Source organism: Salmo trutta, chromosome 29, assembly GCF_901001165.1.
Source record: "Salmo trutta chromosome 29, fSalTru1.1, whole genome shotgun sequence".
Taxonomy (NCBI): Eukaryota; Metazoa; Chordata; class Actinopteri; order Salmoniformes; family Salmonidae; genus Salmo; species Salmo trutta.
The window spans coordinates 28,452,017-28,471,439 of NC_042985.1; the positions used below are offsets into that span (position 1 = coordinate 28,452,017).

The 19,423-nt window shown below is 39.5% G+C and overlaps 1 protein-coding gene across 3 annotated transcripts; it reads left to right on the top strand.

The window, feature by feature from the left end:
- The first annotated feature begins 252 nt into the window (after window positions 1-252).
- Window positions 253-15,779, top strand: LOC115167306 (semaphorin-7A). 3 transcript variants are annotated; one of them, XM_029721608.1, is made up of 14 exons: window positions 255-691; window positions 8,979-9,121; window positions 10,124-10,171; window positions 10,281-10,382; window positions 10,476-10,569; window positions 10,659-10,766; window positions 10,879-11,021; window positions 11,241-11,419; window positions 11,819-11,927; window positions 12,065-12,236; window positions 13,046-13,161; window positions 13,888-14,033; window positions 14,892-14,968; window positions 15,075-15,779. In XM_029721608.1, exons 1-14 carry the CDS (start codon window positions 592-594, stop codon window positions 15,431-15,433), a joined length of 1,896 nt encoding a protein of 631 aa, XP_029577468.1. In that variant the 5' UTR covers window positions 255-591; the 3' UTR covers window positions 15,434-15,779. The 3 variants fall into 3 exon arrangements, 2 of the variants coding, with proteins under 2 accessions (XP_029577468.1, XP_029577469.1); XM_029721609.1 differs by lacking the exon at window positions 255-691 and adding an exon at window positions 729-982; XR_003870467.1 differs by lacking the exon at window positions 15,075-15,779 and having other exon boundaries at window positions 253-691; window positions 13,888-14,091; window positions 14,892-14,959.
- The last annotated feature ends 3,644 nt before the right edge of the window (window positions 15,780-19,423 follow it).

A 19,423-nucleotide genomic window follows, 5' to 3' on the forward strand; every position in this document is an offset into this window, starting at 1 on the left:
CATTTCAAAGATGATGGTACAAAAAAAATACAAAAAAACGCATATTTTTTCTTTGTATTATCTTTTACCAGATATAAAGTGTTATATTCTCTGACATTAATTTAACATTTACACAAACTTCAAAGTGTTTCCTTTCAAATGGTATCAAGAATATGCATATCCTTGCTTCAGGTCCTGAGGCAGTTAGATTTGTGTATGTCATTTTAGGAGAACATTTAAAAAAGGGGCGGATCCTTTTTAAACTTGATTAAGATTTGCCCCGATGAAATTAATGTTTTACACCTGGGTCGGAAGAAAGAGGCTACTGTTTAGTCTAGACTAGTCTCGCCTTCTCTGAATTTAGACTGCATACATGCTTTGCGTGACGGAAGAGACAAATCAAGTGCGTAGTCTATCAAAAATATTACTGAGTGGAGTCTATCTCACTACAGAACAATTAAGCAACTTTTAGGCAACTGTACTTGATTGAAGATTGAAGACAAGACTAAATTGAAGACCAGACTGTATAGACTTCACCCTTGTGTTGTATGCTAAAATAACGCTACTACAGTTTGAAGTAATTAATTGCCGAGTGCCAAGACTCAGAAAAGCATGAGTCTGCTCGCGCTCTTTGCCGTCCTTTTAGGACATTTTTTTCTGGTGAAAGCTTCGCACTATACCCATTATCCGAGAGTGACATTGACAGACAAAGGTAAATTAAGCTTTTTATTTTAAATCAATAGTACAATTATTGAATGATTAGGCCTATTAGGAGTCGATTTATATTCAATACTAAAATATCTGGAGGAAAAGTGTATTGAGTCCACGATAGCCAAAGGAATCGATTTATATTCAATACTAAAATATCTGGAGGAAAAGTGTATGGAGTCCACAGTAGGCAAAAGGACCCGACTCTCTTTGAGTTCTCTTTCTCTTTCTCTTGATTTTTGAACTGTGCTATCAACGACCAGACTTTTCTCATTGACCAGACGTAACATTAAAAGTAAGTCCGAGACATTCAAATTAGTGCGTTATATATGTTTGGTATGTTTACACAAGACCAGTGGCGATTTTAGCAGTGGCGTAAAGTACTTAAGAAAAAAATACTTTAAAGTACTACAGTACTCAAGTCGTTTTTTGGGGAATGTGTACTTTACTTTACTATTTATATTTTTGACAACTTTTTCTTCACTACATTCTTAAAGAAAATGTGGTACTTTTTACTGTATACGTTTTCCCTGACACCCAAAAGTACTCGTTACATTTCGAATGCTTAGTCAAATTCACACACTTATCAAGAGAACATCCCTGGTCTACTGCCTCTGATCTGGCGGACTCACTAAACACAATTGCTTTGTTTGTAAACAATGTCTGAGTGTTGGAGTGTGACCCTGGCTATCTGTAAATAAATGTAAACAAATTGTGCCGTCTGGTTTGCTTAATATAAGGATTTTTTTATTATTCAAACTTTTCCTTTTCCTTCTGATAGTTAAGTATATTTGAGCAACTACAGTTACTTTTGATACTTAAGTACAGTACCAGTCAAACGTTTGGATACACCTAATCATTCCAGGGTTTTTCTTTATTTTTACTATTTTCTACATTTTAGAATAATAGTGAAGACGTCAAAACTATGAAATAGCACATAAGGAATCATATAGTAACCAAAAAAGTGTTAAACAAATCAAAATATATTTGACATTTGACATTCTTCCAAGTAGCCACTATTTGCCTTGATGACAGCTTTGCAGACTCTTGGCATTCTCTCAACCAACTTCATGAGGTAGTCACCTGGAATGCATTTCAATTAACAGGTGGCCTTGTTAAAAGATAATTTGTGGAATTTCTTTCCTTAATATGTTTCAGCCAATCTGATGTGTTGTGACAAGGTAGGGTTGGTATAGAGAAGATAGCCATATTATGGAAAGAACAGCTCAAATAAGCAAAGAGTAACGACAGTCCATCATTACTTTAAGACATGAAGGTCAGTCAATCCGGAAAATTTCAAGAACTTTTGAAGTTACTTCAAGTGCAGTTGAAAAAACCATCAAGCGCTATGATGAAACTGTCTCTCATGAGGACCGCCACAGGAAATTAAGACCCAGAGTTACTTCTGCTGCAGAGAATAGGTTAGAGTTAACTGCACCTCAGATTGCAGCCCAAATAAATGCTTCACAGAGTTCAAGTAACAGACATATCTCAACATAAACTGTTCAGAGGAGACTGCATGAATCAGGCATTCATGGTCGAATTGCTGCAAAGAAACCACTATTAAAGGACACCAATAAGAAGAGACTTACTTGGGCCAAGAAACACGAACAATGGATATTAGAGCGGTGGAAATCTGTCCTTTGGTCTGTTGAGTCCACATTTGAGATTTGGTGAATTTAGTGGAAACCTGCCCATTTGTAACAATCATGGTAACAAGCATTTATTGTTACACATCTGTAATTACCGAGCGCAATTACTATCAGGTACATGTTGTTATTACACTGTAACTAGTTGTTACACTTAACTACAATACTTGTTACAGAGTACTTACACTGTAATAAGGACCGCTTAAAAGGTAGTGTTACCAAATGGATGTTTTTGACCGCTTGGAACTTTTGGAAATGAAGCTTCTCCTCCCGCCCGAGCCACCTACACACACGACGATGACACTACAATGGAGAAAATATTAAAAATAAAGAAAAACCCTTGAATGAGTAGGTGTGTCCAAACTTTTGACTGGTACTGTATATTTAAAACAAATACTTTTAGACTTTAACTCAAGTAGTATTTTACTGGATGACTTTCACTTTTACTTGAGTCATTTTCTATTAAGGTATCTTTACTTTTACTCAAGTTTGACAATTTGGTATGTTTTACCACCACTGGGTTTTAGCATGTACATCTTGGTGGGGCAAAAAACAAAAAAGATTGGGTGGATGAATGCCAGCAAAGCCACAACACAACACTAAACAATACATTATTGCACTATAACGGTGACAAACGGTGCCCACAAACTGTTAGGGCCTATATAAAGCTGTCCCAACAGCAGTCCCAACAGAAGTCACAACATCTTACCACTGCTACACCTGGTTATCAACGAAACCTTGTCTGGCAGCGAAACAGTTCATCATTTACTGATTTACTGCCTTTAAAAAAACCTTACTGATATGGCTGACTTGCTTAAACAAATGTGTTTTTTACTGACAATTGAGATGTACAAACTATGGCATAAGGCATCCGTAATTTCGATTAAGACATTAATGAGCGAGCTAGGACGGACATAGTCAATATAACTATTTGTTCAGCACTTTTGAAATGCACAGCGACAGAATTCAGAACATGAGCCTTCCTTAAAGTGTTCTCCCTGTACACCAAGTCAGAACTGTAGGATAAATAAAGGGTGCATATTAGCAGACAATGAAAGCTCTTACAGCATTCAATAATTACATTTCTCTGAAACAGGTTATAGGCTACATGTGCACCACCAAATCAGAACAGTAGGCAAAATTAAGAGGTGAAAATAGACCAAGTTATTAGCGTGAGGCACATGGGCTACTAACAGCTTACTACACAACATACACTTAGTATAGTTTTGTAGCTGCAGTATACATACAGTTGAAGTTTACATACACCTTAGCCAAATATATTTAAACTCAGTTTTTCACAATTTCTGACATTTAATCCTAGTAAAAATGCCCTGTCTTAGGTCAGTTAGGATCACCACTTTTATTTAAAGAATGTGAAATGTCAGAATAATAGCAGAGAGAATGATTTTTTTCAGCTTTTATTTCTTTCATCACATTCCCAGTGGGTCAGAAGTTTACATACACTCAATTAGTATTTGGTAGCATTGACTTTAAATTGTTTAACTTGGGTCAAATGTTTCGTGTAGCCTTCCACAAGCTTCCCACAATAAGTTGGGTTAATCTTTGGCCCATTCCTCCTGACAGAGCTGGTGTAACTGAGTCTGGTTGATAGGCCTCCTTGCTCGCATACTCTTTTTCAGTTCTGCCCACAAATTTTCTATGGGATTGATGTCAGGGCTTTGTGATGGCCACTCCAATACCTTGACTTTGTTGTCCTTAAGCCATTTTGCAACAACTTTGGAAGTATGCTTGGGGTCATTGTCCATTTGGAAGACCCATTTGCGACCAAGCTTTAACTTCCTGACTGATGTCTTGAGATGTTACTTCAATATATCCACATAATTTTCCTCCCTCATGATGCCATCTATTTTGTGAAGTGCACCAGTCCCTCCTGCAGCAAAGCACTCCCACAACATGATACTGCCACTCCTGTGCTTCACGGTTGGGAGGGTGTTCTTCGGCTTGCAAGCGTCCCCCTTTTTCCTCCAAACATAACGATGGTCATTATGGCCAAACAGTTCTATTTTTGTTTCATCAGACCAGAGGACATTTCTCCAAAAAGTACGATCTTTGTCCCCATGTGCAGTTGCAAACCGTAGTCTGGCTTTTTTATTATGGTGGTTTTGGAGCAGTGGCATCTTCCTTGCTGAGCGGCCTTTCAGGTTATGTCGATATAGTACTTGTTTTACAATGGATATAGATACTTTTGTACCTGTTTCCTCCAGCATCTTCACAAGGTCCTTTGCTGTTGTTCTGGGATTGATTTGCACTTTTCGCACCAAAGTACGTTAATCTCCAGGAGACAGAACATGTCTCCTTCCTGAGCGGTATGATGGCTGCGTGGTCCCATGGTGTTTATACTTGCGTATTATTGTTTGTACAGATGAACGTGGTACCTTCAGGCATTTGGAAATTGCTCCCAAGGATGAACCAGACTTGTGGAAGTCTACAATTCTTTTTCTGAGGTCTTGGCTGATTTCTTTTGATTTTCCCATGATGTCAAGCAATGAGGCACTGAGTTTGAAGGTAGGCCTTGAAATACATCCACAGGTACACCTCCAATTGCCTCAAATGATGTCAGTTAGTCTATCAGAAGCTTCTAAAGCCATGACATAATTTTCTGGAATTTTCCAGGCTGTTTAAAGGCACAGTCAACTTACTGTATGTAAACTTCTGACCCACTGGAATTGTGATACAGTGAATTATAAGTTAAATAATATGTCTGTAAACAATTGTTGGAAAAATGACTTGTGTCATGCACAAAGTAGATGTCCTAACCGACTTGCAAAACTATAGTTTGTTAACAAGACATTTTTGGAGTGGTTGAAAAACAAGTTCTAATGACTCCAACCTATGTGTATGTAAACTTCTGACTTCAACTGTATCTTCCTGGCATATTACATAATTTATGCAGCAGCATATAACACATTTTTAGACTCACCTTATGCTGTGCTCACTTGAACAAGATGGTGGCAAGGGCTGTCCTTCGTGGGCAAATCTTGTCATTAAAGTCTGGCATTCTCTGGATTTATGGTGCTTTCAAAACAACCAGGAAAAACAAGGTCAAATCATGATGATGTCGGTGATTTTCATGTCGGAGCTTTAGAAAGAGGCCTAAGTTCCCGACTTGGAATTCCGAGTTGGATGAACATTCAAAACTTATTTTCCCAGTCGGAGCTCGTTTTTTCCTGAGTTCCCAGTTGTCTTGAATTCACTGAAGTCAGATTTCCCAGTTCTGAGTTAACAGTTGTTTTGAAAGCTCCAGAAATCATGTTGGTTTGACAGCATGGCCGATGTTGAATGTTTATAATTTTAAGCTTGGAAAAGAGAACCTTAAACTGAGAATTGGGACCACACACCCACTCCACTGAATAGCAGGCCAGTGATTGCTTTGCAATGCTTGCAGTTAGCCACTGATTCCTTCCAAACCACTGTGTTGAATTTGCGATTTCCAACTTCTTGTGTAATGTATATGTCCAATGGCCGATGAGCACCGATACATTTTATCTATCATTTCTCTTCATTATTTCTCTTTATATGACAAGGATTAATAAGGATTTACTAGTAGGTTGTCAATTTGATTCATGATGATGACTGCTAGCTAAGATTTTGAAAGTATGATGTTGACATGATCAGTCCAATCAAAGTTAATGTATGTATATATAATGTGATATGATGTAATTGTATCTGTGGCCAATGACCTTGAACCTTCTTGGATGGGCACTTCTAATGTAACTCTATTGCAGTACCCAAGGGGCTTGAATTTTAGTGCTCTACCCTTAGATTTGGCAGTGACCTAGTGTCCCCATGAGTGACAGAACACTGAGCCAATCACGGCGCAATTAGAGAACATTACCGTATTTAACAGAGCGTTGGTAATGGGCTGAAACACCTGCATTTTGGAGCTGCCTTACTCAAGACAGCAAAAAAGAGACCATGTGGAGGCTTTATTGACTCACTGATTTAATATAAATAAATATTAATGACTGAATGACGACCCTCCACTGCATAAGATAGAAGGTTACTCAAGGCAGAAACAAAATGAGGGTGGGTGGATGTATAACGCGAATGTCTAGCAACCCAAAGGTTGCATCTTCTAATCTCATCACATACAACTTTAACATTTTAGCAACTTTAGCATTTTAGCAACTTTAGCTAGCTAACCTAACCTTACCCTCTAACCCTAATCCCTAGCCTAGCTAACGTAAGCCAGCTAGCTAACATTAGCTTTAGCCACCTAGCCACCCCTAGCTAACATTAGCCACTACAAATTGTAATTTGTAACATATCATACGTTTAGAAATTCGCAAGAAGCTGTACATTTTGCAAATTCGTAACATATTGGACAAATTGCAGTTTAACGTATTGTAAAATTGCAATTCATAACGTATCATACAAAATGGATGATGGACATCCACAAATTAATACATACCATACGAATTGTAACATATCATACTAAATGGAGTGTCTCGGATTTACGTACATAATAATACGAAATGCTCTGAGACCACGTTGCAAAGACAGTATAGTACCAAGACAGACCACAGACCGTTGTTTCAAATGAGAACAAATGAGTCATAGTAGGCAGAACAAGCATGGAGGTGGGCAGAGCCAAGCACGAGCTAGCGAGATCCTATTGGCGTGTTCTAGCATGCATGTGTATATTTCCATTAGGGAATGCCTACTCTGTGAAGTGTAACTCAATTTGCCTTTGCACTCCTTTTAAAAACAATGCAATTTTTTCAACTTTGGCAAAGAGTAAAGTATAGTTTGGGCTCCCAAGTGGCGCAGTGGTCTAAGGCACTGCATCTCAATGCTTGAGGCGTCACTATATACACCTAGGTTCAATTCCAGGCTGTATCACAACCGGCCGTGATTGGGAGTCCCATAGGGCAGCGCACAATTGGCCCAGCGTCGTCCAGGTTTGGCCGGTGTAGGCCATTTTGTAAAAAAGAATTTGTTCTTAACTGACTTGCCTAGTTAAATAAAGGTCAAATAAAAAATTGAAAAAAAATACAAAACTTTGTCCACTCTGTTCATAACATATTGTAGTTTTGGGAACAGAAAATTGTATTGAGATCAAATGTTTCATCGATGACAAAATTAGCAGAATGTCGGCCAAAATCCATCTCGTTCCATCTTCTCACACTGCAGGCAACTGGGCTTCCTCTGACTACCAGTTGAAAAGCCAAGCGGATGCTTCACATTTATACATCCAGTGAAATATCTGTCTCATTGTTCTATCTGTGATAGTACTGTCTGAAGATAGGTAGGAACTGCTTCTCCAGTAGAAATCCCCGATCACACTTGTAGGCGATGTCATGGCGACGTTGGCTAGTTAAGCTCATGCGTAGAAACACGTCATTGGGTCTAAAGGTCATGTGCAGGCCATCAAATCAAAGGCACTCCTTCGAAATAAAGTTGTTTTAAACGGAAATTAAAAATGTGTAATTTTGTCACTTTCACAAGGTTTGAATAATAACATATTAAACTACTTAAAGACATTTCACTTCTCAAACCCCGGCCTGGTCTGCTTGGTCTGTTTCGCAAGCGTTCCTGGAAGTCTCGCAGTGTTGCGTCTCTGGGTTTAGAAACTCTGTGGTGCTATACCGGAATGTGAAAACATACCTCAATCCAGGGATGGAATATGGCGTTGTACTCATAATCATCCTGATTCGAGAATATTTATATACTGCTTGTTTTGAATTAAACAGCAGTTTTCACCAGCATGCTAGGCTAGCTAATGCAATAGCAGTCCATTGGATTCCATTAAAAAAAAATGATTGCAACAATAATAACAACATTACACATCAATACAGGGACATTCCTGTGAATACAATGAAAAAAATGGCATAAAAATGCAACGCCTAGAGTTGGAGTGAGTAGCTTCCGGAAGTGTTGTTGAATCCAATGGGTTGCTTTAGCATTACCTCGCCTAGCATGCTGACGAAAATGGCAGTTTGAGATACTGTTAGTTTTTAATTCATCTTCTCGATTCACCTTTCATCATTTCGTGATGATTAGATGTACAACGATACATTCTATACCTGGATTGAGGTATACCTTGCCGGGCTCTGGCTGTCCACATTCTGGCATAGCACCGTTCCGAGAGAAATGAAAGAGAGTAGGATCCTTTTTGCCCTTCTCCAAAAGTACAAGAACATGAACCATATTTCATACCTGTGTCATTAGCCAACTCTGGTAAGGAACACAAACTATTTATACTCATACAAGCCTACATTAATACTGAGCTTGAACATGAATGTACATGAGCTATCATAGAGCCCTTCACAGTGGTGAGATAAAAGGATAGTAGGCCTATACCCACATGGAAATATGCTCTGCTACGGTAACGTTAGAAGGATAAACTCATCTGGCACAACGTGAAACATTAGTCCTGTTCAAATTTGGTCACTGGGTACCTTCTTTTATTTAACGCTGACAATATCAATATACACTGTGTGTACAAAACGTTTGGCATGACATAGACTGACCAGGTGAAAGCTATGAACCCTTATTGATGGGATCGATCATGGTTTCCAGACCTAGTTCCAGAGTGTAATCTCAATGAGCACATTTTTTTTGCATGAACACATGTCCAGTCATATGTTTTCTTAATGATTTATATCTCTGTGTCCTCAGATGTGCGCTTCCCAAGAATCCACCTGTCTGGGAATAACAGCCATATAAAGCTCCTGCATGGCCCTCATGACAACATAGTATACGCTACAAGCCATAAACACCTGTTCCAGACAAACTTCCACAGTTCTAAGACCTCTAGAATGGTATAATGAATGATTTACATACCCTTACTGCAAACCTTACTTGTGTATTGTGTTGCTTTATATTGATTTAGCTCTATTCAGGTTGTGCTCTAAGTAGGATTGTCCAATATGGTTGCTGTAATGTAATTGATGGTAATAACAGAGGGAGGGTTATTGATATTTTTACAGTAAATATTTAGCTAAACAGTCTTTCCCCTCTTACACGCTGTAGACTAGATTACGTTGAAATGGATGTATTGAACATTGTACTGATGGGTTTGGATTTCTGAGCTTTAACTATTATTAATCATTAGTTTTAATAGAGACATGAGGGGTGCCATAGCCCAGAGTTTACACCAGGAGGAAGAGTTATGGTGGGTGTAATTAAGCTTGGGAGGGGCTGAGTGCAGGGAAAACAGTCACATGTGGCAGTACTGATAAGGGGAGAGACATGTGGATATTTGGTTCAAGGTCAGGTCACGTTAAGGGAAAAGGAACCGTTTATTGCCCGTATTACTTAGTTTCCTGCCTAGCAATAAAGATGCAATGTTTAGCGAGAAGGAGGAGATTCCACCCAAAGTGGGGTACATATACTACCACTATTGTAACCTCTTTGTCGATTCAGCTCTTCGATCCTTTGGGAAGAATGAACTTGGTTTAAGCTTTCTTAGTGTCCGTCGAGTTCTTACTCTGATAATTAGAACCTAACAGTACTCTACATGTACAGATGTAGGATCTTACTTGTATCACTATGTCGTTGCTGCACAGCAGGAAATGCAAACTTGTAGTATAGTCAAGGTTTAAAAAGGCTTTTAAAGTTTGTAATTTCCACTTTAAAATGTCACTTGATTTACCCTAACGAAAAATGTATCAACGCCTACAAAAAAATGTCCATTAATTATTATCCACATAATAATTCACATGTCCTGTTGCTGCATGAGTATTTTCCTGCTCTATTAAACTGGCTCAAATGAAGATCCTACATCTGTACCTGTACAACATTTTTAATGATTGCCTTTGCAGAGTCCTGTGTTTGGAGAGGGTTGTAGAAGTAATGATCCCACATCACCAGTGAGTATCTGAAGAGATGAGAGGATGTTGGTTTTATAGTACAGTTCATTACTAAAGCTGCACATATTTTGCATACAACCATGTAACACAGTTCTGTTTTGTCCTTCAGAACTGTCACTATAACATCACTGTGTTACACAAGACTAAAGACCCAAACCAACTGTTCCTGTGTGGAACCAATGGACAACAACACACATTGTGCTGTTACATGGTATGGGACATACTTTTTATTATATAAGTATACATGACTTTTCATGGTACCATTTTGCCATTGGCGTGTTAACACAAAACGATTCCACTGTAGAACCCATCAGACGACCCGTTTATCTGCACTCCATCCAAGGACATCCAAGACATTAATCAATACATAAATGAAAGAGAGCCGTCGCTCCTCATTGGTGAGGAAAATGTCTAATTGGAAAACATTACTCTATGATATGACCTAATGTTCATGAGTGGTTATTGAGCTAATGTGTTGTGTCTCCAGCTTCTTCTGAAGTAGAGGAGTTCTACACCACTCACTCAGGCACAGAGGGTTCCGTGGGGATCAAAAGGTTTGGGAAGAACAGACTGTGGACAGAAAACAGTGGAACAGGTATGGAACAGGACGAGAGAACAAGACATGGCCTGACATTTTTTTGCGTAGTAATTTATATCTGATCAGACTGTTCATGGACTGTCATTATTTCTCCTGTTCTTTTCCTTAGAACAGAGATATGTGAGTTTGGTGGCTAGCGGGCAGAGAGAGGACCGTCTGCAGGACAGACTATATGCTTTCTACATAGAGAAGAACCGAGACCCGCGTTTGGACTCTGATCTCTGGGTTCCCCGGGTTGCTCAAGTCTGCATGGTAAGCACCACAGGAGGTTGGTGGCACCTTAATTGGGGAGGATGGGCATGTTGCAGTTTAGTTCAGAAAATATTTGTAGAGCTTTCATATGTGGTACCACTCCATTTCTGCCCATTTAAGCCCTTAATTAAGACTAATTCCATCAGGGTCTCCTTGAGTGGTGTGTGCACTGCCCACTGTGATTATCTTAGCATGTCTGTGGTTGCATGTGTGTTCCAGGCTGATCGTGGAGGGCCCAAGGGTTATCTGCAGTTCAGGTGGACCTCCAAGCTGAGTGCCAGGCTCTTCTGTGGAGACTATGACAGCAGGCTGTACTTCACCCAGCTAGTGGATGTGAACACTGTTCTGGCAGAGAGGTGGCAGGATACCAGGGTCTATGCACTCTTCAGGAATGGCTGGTAGGACGACATACTGTAGATAGATGAGAATGGACCTTAGTAACATACACAAATCAGCCATAACAACACAACAGGAGCTGGTAGCAGGGACTCGTAGTACAGTTTATGACATGAAGTTGCAGTGCCGTTAAGAAAAAGCATCAAACTGAAAGTGACATATAAGGAGTTTAACGATTAAGAACCAAAATGTCGCATTCTTTGTTTTGTTTTTATCTGGACGTGTGTGTTGTGCTTCCTCTTTCTAAATGTAACTTTGTTTGCAAAGTTCATATCCCTTTTCTAATCTCGAGTCAGTTGTTCCTCTGACCTTCGCTGAAAGCAGATGTCGTGAAGCATTGTGAAAGAGATCTTTAGTAAGGGGGATAGTTGAAACTTGCTGAGCTCTGTGTCTATCCCTAGGGGTATGAGTGCTGTATGTGTCTACACCATAGCAGACATTGACCGCATCTTTAAAACCTCCAACTTCAAGGGACACACGGGGTCCGTTCCAAGCCCACGACCTGGGGAGGTATACTCAACAATATACTCAACAAAATGACTTTTTAGTCAGCGCCACTCCTTTACTCTGTATGTCTACAATATTGGACTGTGTTCTGTGTATGTCTTCGTATGTTAAAGTATACATACGTGTCCATCCTCTTGTAGTGTGTTAAAGACAGTACTAAACTCCCCATGGAAGTCCTGAAGATGGTGGACAAGGTTTCAGAGATGGAGGAGTGGGTCACCAGTAGGCCTCTCCTGGTCACTCACCACTATTACCACCACATCCGCGTGGACACAGTCCAAGGCAAAGGGAATGTCCTGTTTCTGTCTTTAGGTGAGAAGTTTTGATCTCTAGACGATGAATCAGAAATGATCAGTCTGAAAGGAATGACGGGAAACCTTACGTTTGGAGACCTTTAACATAGACCTCGTATGACCCTGGAGGAAGTGAAGATAGGGAGCCGTATTGTGTATATGTACAGTATATTTATAGGAATGTAGATGAGATGAGAAGGTTTCCATCTTATACTCACACCAGTTTCAAGAGACAGAGGCTTTCAGAAGGTTGAAATACTATTGACCATATATGGTACTACAGGGTGTAAAGTGACACTTTATTTTCACGCTGATCTTTTGTAATGTGTAGAAAAGGCCCGTCAACAGTTTATTTTGAAGTTTAAAAAAGAGAACTCAGCGGAAGTATACTCTTATCACACTGTGCTGGGAGTCTTTGCCAAGCCGCGGTTCATTTCCCATCATTGCACACATAGACTTATGCAATCAACCCTAACTTGAGATGAATGCTTGCAAAACAGTTTGTAGGGTGTGTCAGAGACGTACAACCCAGACATGAGACTGATGAATGTAATTGAAGTACATTATCAGATGCATTTCTGTAGCAATAGTCATAGATACTCATAGATATGGCCTAGCATGCATCTGCATCTGTACTGTGAGTGGTGTAATATGACTGGAGGATGTCTCAACATTATGATGAAACATTAACTATTGTGTGTGTGTTATGCTTAAATGACTGTGGTGACATTTCTTACACACACTTTTGTTTTGTAATGTTTGACTCTCGCTCATATCCTCAATGAGGAATGACTGCTGTTGGACTGTGTGTGTGTGTGTGTACACTAGAGAATGGAGGGATTCATAAGGTTCTGGAGAGGGATGGTCAGGTCTTCGTCATCGCTGAGTTACAACCTTTTAACTACACAGCACACATCCTCAGTATGATGTTGCACTCCTCCACGGTGAGTCAAGGAACACAGCCCACACCGAAACCTCCCCATTGAGATCCAACAGTGGTAGCAATGTAGTAATGAGACATGGAGTGGAATAGACAAGAGTCAAAGAGATCCCTTTCAAACCATGTTTTAACATGTGGATCAGTTATTTGATCACGGCTGGACATTTGATGATTGAACTGCAGATGTTGCTGTCCTTAAAATGCATTCCATCTGCGTATCATTTGATGGCATTGTGGATTTAGTTGGATAATAAGTATTGTCCACAGGTTTGATATCACATGCCTTCTTCAAATACACAGAATGTTGTAGGCTGTTGCTAACGTTATATCCATCTCCAATGCGCCCACATTGGAAGGTGGTTTCCAAAATCCGAACACAATATGCCAAAGAGGTCTGAATGGGATGAGAGGGACAATAGACAGGGACAAATTCAACCATAACTATATTTATATCTCTATAATAATATTGTAGAAGAAGTGGTGTTCTAATTGTAAACCAGTAACTTTCTTCTGCAGTCAAGTCATTGTTCCAGTATTTCCTACAATGAACCCTTTTTGGTTCCAGGTAGAACTCTCTTTGTAAAAGGTTTTACATGGAACTCAAAAGGGTTCTACCTGGAACCAAAAGGGGTTCTTCAAGGGGTTCTCCGATGGGGACAACCGACGAACCCTTTTAGGTTCTAGGTAGAACCCTTTTGAGTACTAATGTTTTTGTGGTGTTGTGTTCCAGGGGAAGCTGTATCTGGGCTCCAGCAGAGAGCTGGTTCAGATTGACCTGGGCAGCTGTGAGCAGTATGGAGCCCAATGTGAAGACTGTGTCCTGGCCAGAGACCCTTACTGCGGCTGGGACGGCAATCACTGCACCACAGCTACAAAGTGAGACCAAGCACAGCCCGCTTTCAGCTTATAGCATCCGCTGTATAGATATTTAATGGTGATTTGAAAATAGATTTCTCATTAATGGTTACCGACATATTGCTTTCCTCTCTGTGGTTTCCTGTGAGCCTTACACAGTTTGGTTTGAACACTTCATAGTTGTTGTCAAAAATGCAAATATAGAGTGGTGTGTTAGTTTGGTCATTATGCTAGACCAACATGGCCAGAGCCAGTTTTTCCAGAATGATGTAAACACACATGGCCCTTGTTCAAACAAATGTGGTGTCACAGGCCATGAAAACAAACAAAATATAGTTCAAACAAATGTGGTGTCAGATGAGGCCATGAAAACTAATTTCATTTGATTAAACGTAACGTCTGTCTGTAGTGTGGTGTCAGTGGAAAATGTTAGTTCTCACTTCCTCTTATAAGTATACTACACTTCCTCATTTTACCTTTATTTAACTAGGCACGTCAGTTAAGAACAAATTCTTATTTTCAATGACAGCCTAGGAACAGTGGGTTAACTGCCTTGTTCAGGGGCAGAACGACAGATTTGTACCTTGTCAGCTCAGGGATTCAAACTTGCAACCTTTCAGTTACTAGCCCAACGCTTTAACCACTAGTCTACCCTGCCACCCCTGCTACACACACACACGATAGATACTACACACTACCTGTTGTGTAGTCAAACGCTCTATACACCGTGGTTTCAGTTCAGCTGCAGTTTCAAATAACTATCACTCTGAACACAAGGTAGACCGGAAAGAGGAACCTCAGAGAGAAGAGACATTCACTATTTTCTGGTTGAGTTGCTTGTTGAGACTCCTTAACTCATATGTGCTTGTCTTTTTACAGTAAGACAATTCAGGATGTGGAGAACGGGAACCATCGGGTATGCAGCAACATATCCAGAGGAGTTACTGCAAGTAAAGGTGTGTAGTGTTACAGCCATCCTTGTATAAATACAAAAAACACTTATTATGGAAACCATCCACAATGGTTAGCTACATAAGTCTAAAAGCAATGTTTTGCTCTTAGTTTACTTTCCAGGATCATCAGTTGGCGCTGCAGATGGAATCAGAATTCATCTATCGTCAAAGTACTTCCTCAATTGCCCAACCTTTTCCAGCCACGCTGAGTACAGCTGGAGGCACCATGGCAACACCACAGCAATACCGTGCATCTCCACAGGGTCAGAGTACCAGTGTCTCCTGCTAATAGAGAGCATGGGCCCTGAGCAGCAGGGAACATACAGCTGTGTGTCTGAGGAGAGGGGCTACCACAGGACCCTGGTGCAATACCAGTTACAGCTAGACAGTGGGGCCACAGGCCTTGCCTCTCCCCGCTTGGCATGTCTGGGTCTGGTACTAACACTGGTCCTGACTTTGCTCTGCTAGAATCAGCTCTGTGGGTTCTCGACCGAGCTGACTTGACTTGGACATGCCGGCACCTGTACTTTGGTCTTCCTTACATCCACACTACCTCAAGAATATTTCATGACAGTCTACAGTCAAGTGACCGAGCCATTTCTCTCAGCCATTTCCTTTGTTACTTTCACAATCACTTGGTCAAAAAACAGAACGCTGTAGAAGTTAAAGGAACTGCACTTGTGCTGAGTTAAGGATTTATCTGGAGGAATTGGCCTTTATGTATTTTATAATCATGCTCTGTTTTCCAATATGGAACTTTGCAGATGTTTCAAATATTTTATGTGAAATCTGAATGTATAGTATATTGCAAAAACACTTAACTTTTAAGTGTCATGCTAACAGCATGATAGTTGTAAATATATACAGCACCAGTTAAAAGTTTGGACATTGCAGGGTTTTTATTTATTTTTACTATTTTCTATATTGTAGAATTATAGTGAAGACATCAAAACTATGAAATAATACATATGGAATCAAAAAACGAAACTAATTTGGGCCAAGAAACATGAGAATGGACATTAGACTGGTGGAAATCTGTCCTTTGGTCTGATGAGTCAAAATGTTGGGTTCCAACTGCCGTGTCTTTGTGAGACGCAAAGTAGGTGAATGGATGATCTCCGTATGTGTGGTTCCCACCGTGAAGCATGGAGGAGGAGTTGTGATGGTGTGGGGGTGCTTTGCTGGTGACAGTGATTTATTTAGAGTTCAAGGCACACTTAACCAGCATGGCTACCACAGCATTCTGCAGCGATACGCCATCCCATCTGGTTTGCACTTAGTGGGACTATCATTTGTTTTTCAACAGAACAATGACCCAACACACCTCCAGGCTGTGTAAGGGCTATTTGACCAAGAAGGAGAGTGATGGAGTGCTGCATCAGATGACCTGACCTCCACAATCACCCGACCTCAACCCAATTGAGATTGTTTGGGATGAGTTAGACCGCAGAGTGGAGGAAAAGTCCTTCAAGACTGTTGGAAAAGCATTCTAGGTGAAGCTAGTTGAGAGGATACAAGAGTGTGCAAAGCTATCATCAAGGCAAAGGGTGGCCACTTTGAAGAATATCAAATATATTTAGATTTATTTAACACTTTTTTTGGTTACTACATGATTCCATATGTGTTATTTCATAGTGTATGTCTTCACTATTATTCTACAATGTAGAAAATTGTAAAAATAAAGAAAAACCCTTGAATGAGTAGGTGTGTCCAAACCTTTGACCGGTATTGTATATATTTTTTTTCTATTGCTTATTTATTTGTATTAATAGATATAATTACAGTGAGCTCCAAAAGTATTGGGACAGTGACAATTTTTTGTTGCTGTTTTAGCTTTGTACTCCAGCTCTTTGGATTTATAATGATACAATGACTATGAGGTTAAAGTGCAGATGGTCAGCTTTAATTTTACTGTGTTTTCATCTATATCGAGTGAACCGTTTAGAAATTACAGCACTTTTTGTACATTGTCCCTCCATTTTAGGGGACAAATTCACTTGCTGTATATGTGTAAAGAATCGTACCCTTTTTTTCAATTTTCGCCTAAAATTATAAATCCAAATCTAACTGCCTGTAGCTCAGGACCTGAAGCAAGGATATGCATGTTCTTGATACCATTTGAAAGGAAAGACTTTGAAGTTTGTGGAATTGTGAAATTAATATCGGAGAATATAACACATTAGATCTGGTAGAATTGTTAAAAAAAAATGAATCTTTGAAATGCAAGAGAAAGGCCCTACATTCAGATAGGAGTCTTGGTGTAATTTAGATTTTGGCCACTGGATGGCAGCAGTGTGTGTGTGAAGTTCCAGACCATTCCAGTGAAGAATTACATTACTGCAAACAGTCTGTCAGGAGTTTGCCCAAATGTGCCGAATTGGTCAATTGATACATTTTCAAGTACATAACTATAGAGATTAGAGGTCGACCGAATTAATCGGCATGGCCGATTAAGTAGGGCCGATTTCAAGTTTTCATAACAATCGGTAATCAGCATTTTAGGATGCCGATTATGGCCGATTACATTGAACTCCACAAGGAGACTGCGTGACAGGCTAACCACTTGTTACGCGAGTGCAGCAAGGAGCCAAGGTAAGTTGCTAGCTAGCATTAAACTTATCTTATAAAAAACAATCTTAACATAATCACTAGTTAACTACACATGGTTGATGATATTACTAGCATTATCTAGCTTGTCCTGCGTTGTATATAATCAATGCGGTGCCTGTTAATTTACATAGAATCACAGCCTACTTCGCCAAACGTGTGATGATTTAACAAGCACATTCACGAAGAAAGCACTGTCGTTGCACCAATGTGTACCTAACCAGAAACATCAATGCCTTTCTTAAAATCAATACACAAGTATATATTTTTAAACCTGCATATTTAGTTAATATTGCCTGCCAAAATGAATTTATTTTAACTAGGGAAATTGTGTCACTTCTCTTGCGTTCTGTGCAAGCAGAGTCAGGGTATATGCAGCAGTTTGGGCCACCTGGCTCGTTGCGAACTGTGGGAAGACCATTTCTTCCTAACAAAGACCGTAATTAATTTGCCAGAATTGTACATAATTATGACATAACATTGAAGGTTGTGCAATGTAACAGCAATATTTAGACTTAGGGTAGCCACCCATTCGATAAAATACGTAACGTTCCGTATTTCACTGAAAGAATGAAATGATATGTTTCCGGATTTGACCATAGGCTCGTATTTCTGTGTGTTTATTATATTATAATTAAGTCTATGATTTGATATTTGACAGAGCAGTTTGACTGAGCTATGGTAGGCAGCAGCAGGCTCGTAAGCATTCATTGAAACAGCACTTTCCTGCATTTGCCAGCAGCTCTTTGCTGTGCTTCAAGCATTGCGCTGTTTATGACTTCAAGCCTATCAACTCCCAAGATTAGGCTGGCAATACTATAGTGCCTATAAGAACATCCAATAGTCAAAGGTATATGAAATACAAATGGTATAGAGAGAAATAGTCCTATAATAATTACAACTTAAAACTTCTTAACTGGGAATATTGAAGAACTGGGAATATTGTACCACCAGCTTTCATATGTTCTCATGTTCTGAGCAAGGAACCAAAACGTTAGCTTTTTTACATGGCACATATTGCACTTTTACTTTCTTCTCCAACACTGTGTTTTTGCATTATTTAAACAAATTGAACATGTTTCGTTATTTATTTGAGACTAAATTGATTTTATGTATTATATTAAGTTAAAATAAGTGTTCATTCAGTATTGTTGGAATTGTCATTATTACAAATATATATATATAAAAATTGGCCGATTTTAATTGGTATCGGCTTTTTTTTGGTCCTCCAATAATCGGTATCGGCATTGAAAAATCATAATTGGTCGACCTCTAATAGAGATTATGCAAAAATGCCATGGTAATAGAAAAATTGAAGTTTACACACTCCCAGGAATGTCATACATGATGGATCATTAGCTTATACAGTTCATTAACTTTCACACATCTAGATGTCCGGGTGGGGTGGGTGTAGAGCCAGAGACAGCAGTGGGGTCAAACTGTAGACCCCAGTTCCTACATTTCAACATAAAAATGGATTTAATCAAACAAAACTATGCTATATTTTATCTCTGGGACCCGCAAGATTACTTAATGTAAGTACATTATTTACCTTCAGAAGTGAATGTATAAAACCAGTTGCTTTGATAAAGGGTTTTGTTGTTGTGCACTCAAACAATATCATATTTTTTCACTGTAATAGCTACTGTTAATTGGAAACTGCAGTTAGATTAACAAGAACACGGAAAGCTTAGCTTTCTGCCCATACTGTATGTATGTCTATGTCCCAGAAAGTTGGCTGTTGTATACAACGTCATTCTAGTCACATTAGCAACAACCGTCCCGGTTTAGGGACACCCATCCTGTAGAGGTTATTAAAGTAGTCAAAAGTTTTTGTATTTGGTCCCATAT

Bases quoted from the DNA above. Each gene is read 5' to 3' on its own strand.
- LOC115167306 (XM_029721608.1), top strand. From the start codon at position 592: ATGAGTCTGCTCGCGCTCTTTGCCGTCCTTTTAGGACATTTTTTTCTG. The intron at 10,172-10,280 runs GTGAGTATCTGA...TTTGTCCTTCAG, and splicing joins GTAATGATCCCACATCACCA to AACTGTCACTATAACATCAC. The intron at 11,928-12,064 runs GTATACTCAACA...ATCCTCTTGTAG, and splicing joins CAAGCCCACGACCTGGGGAG to TGTGTTAAAGACAGTACTAA.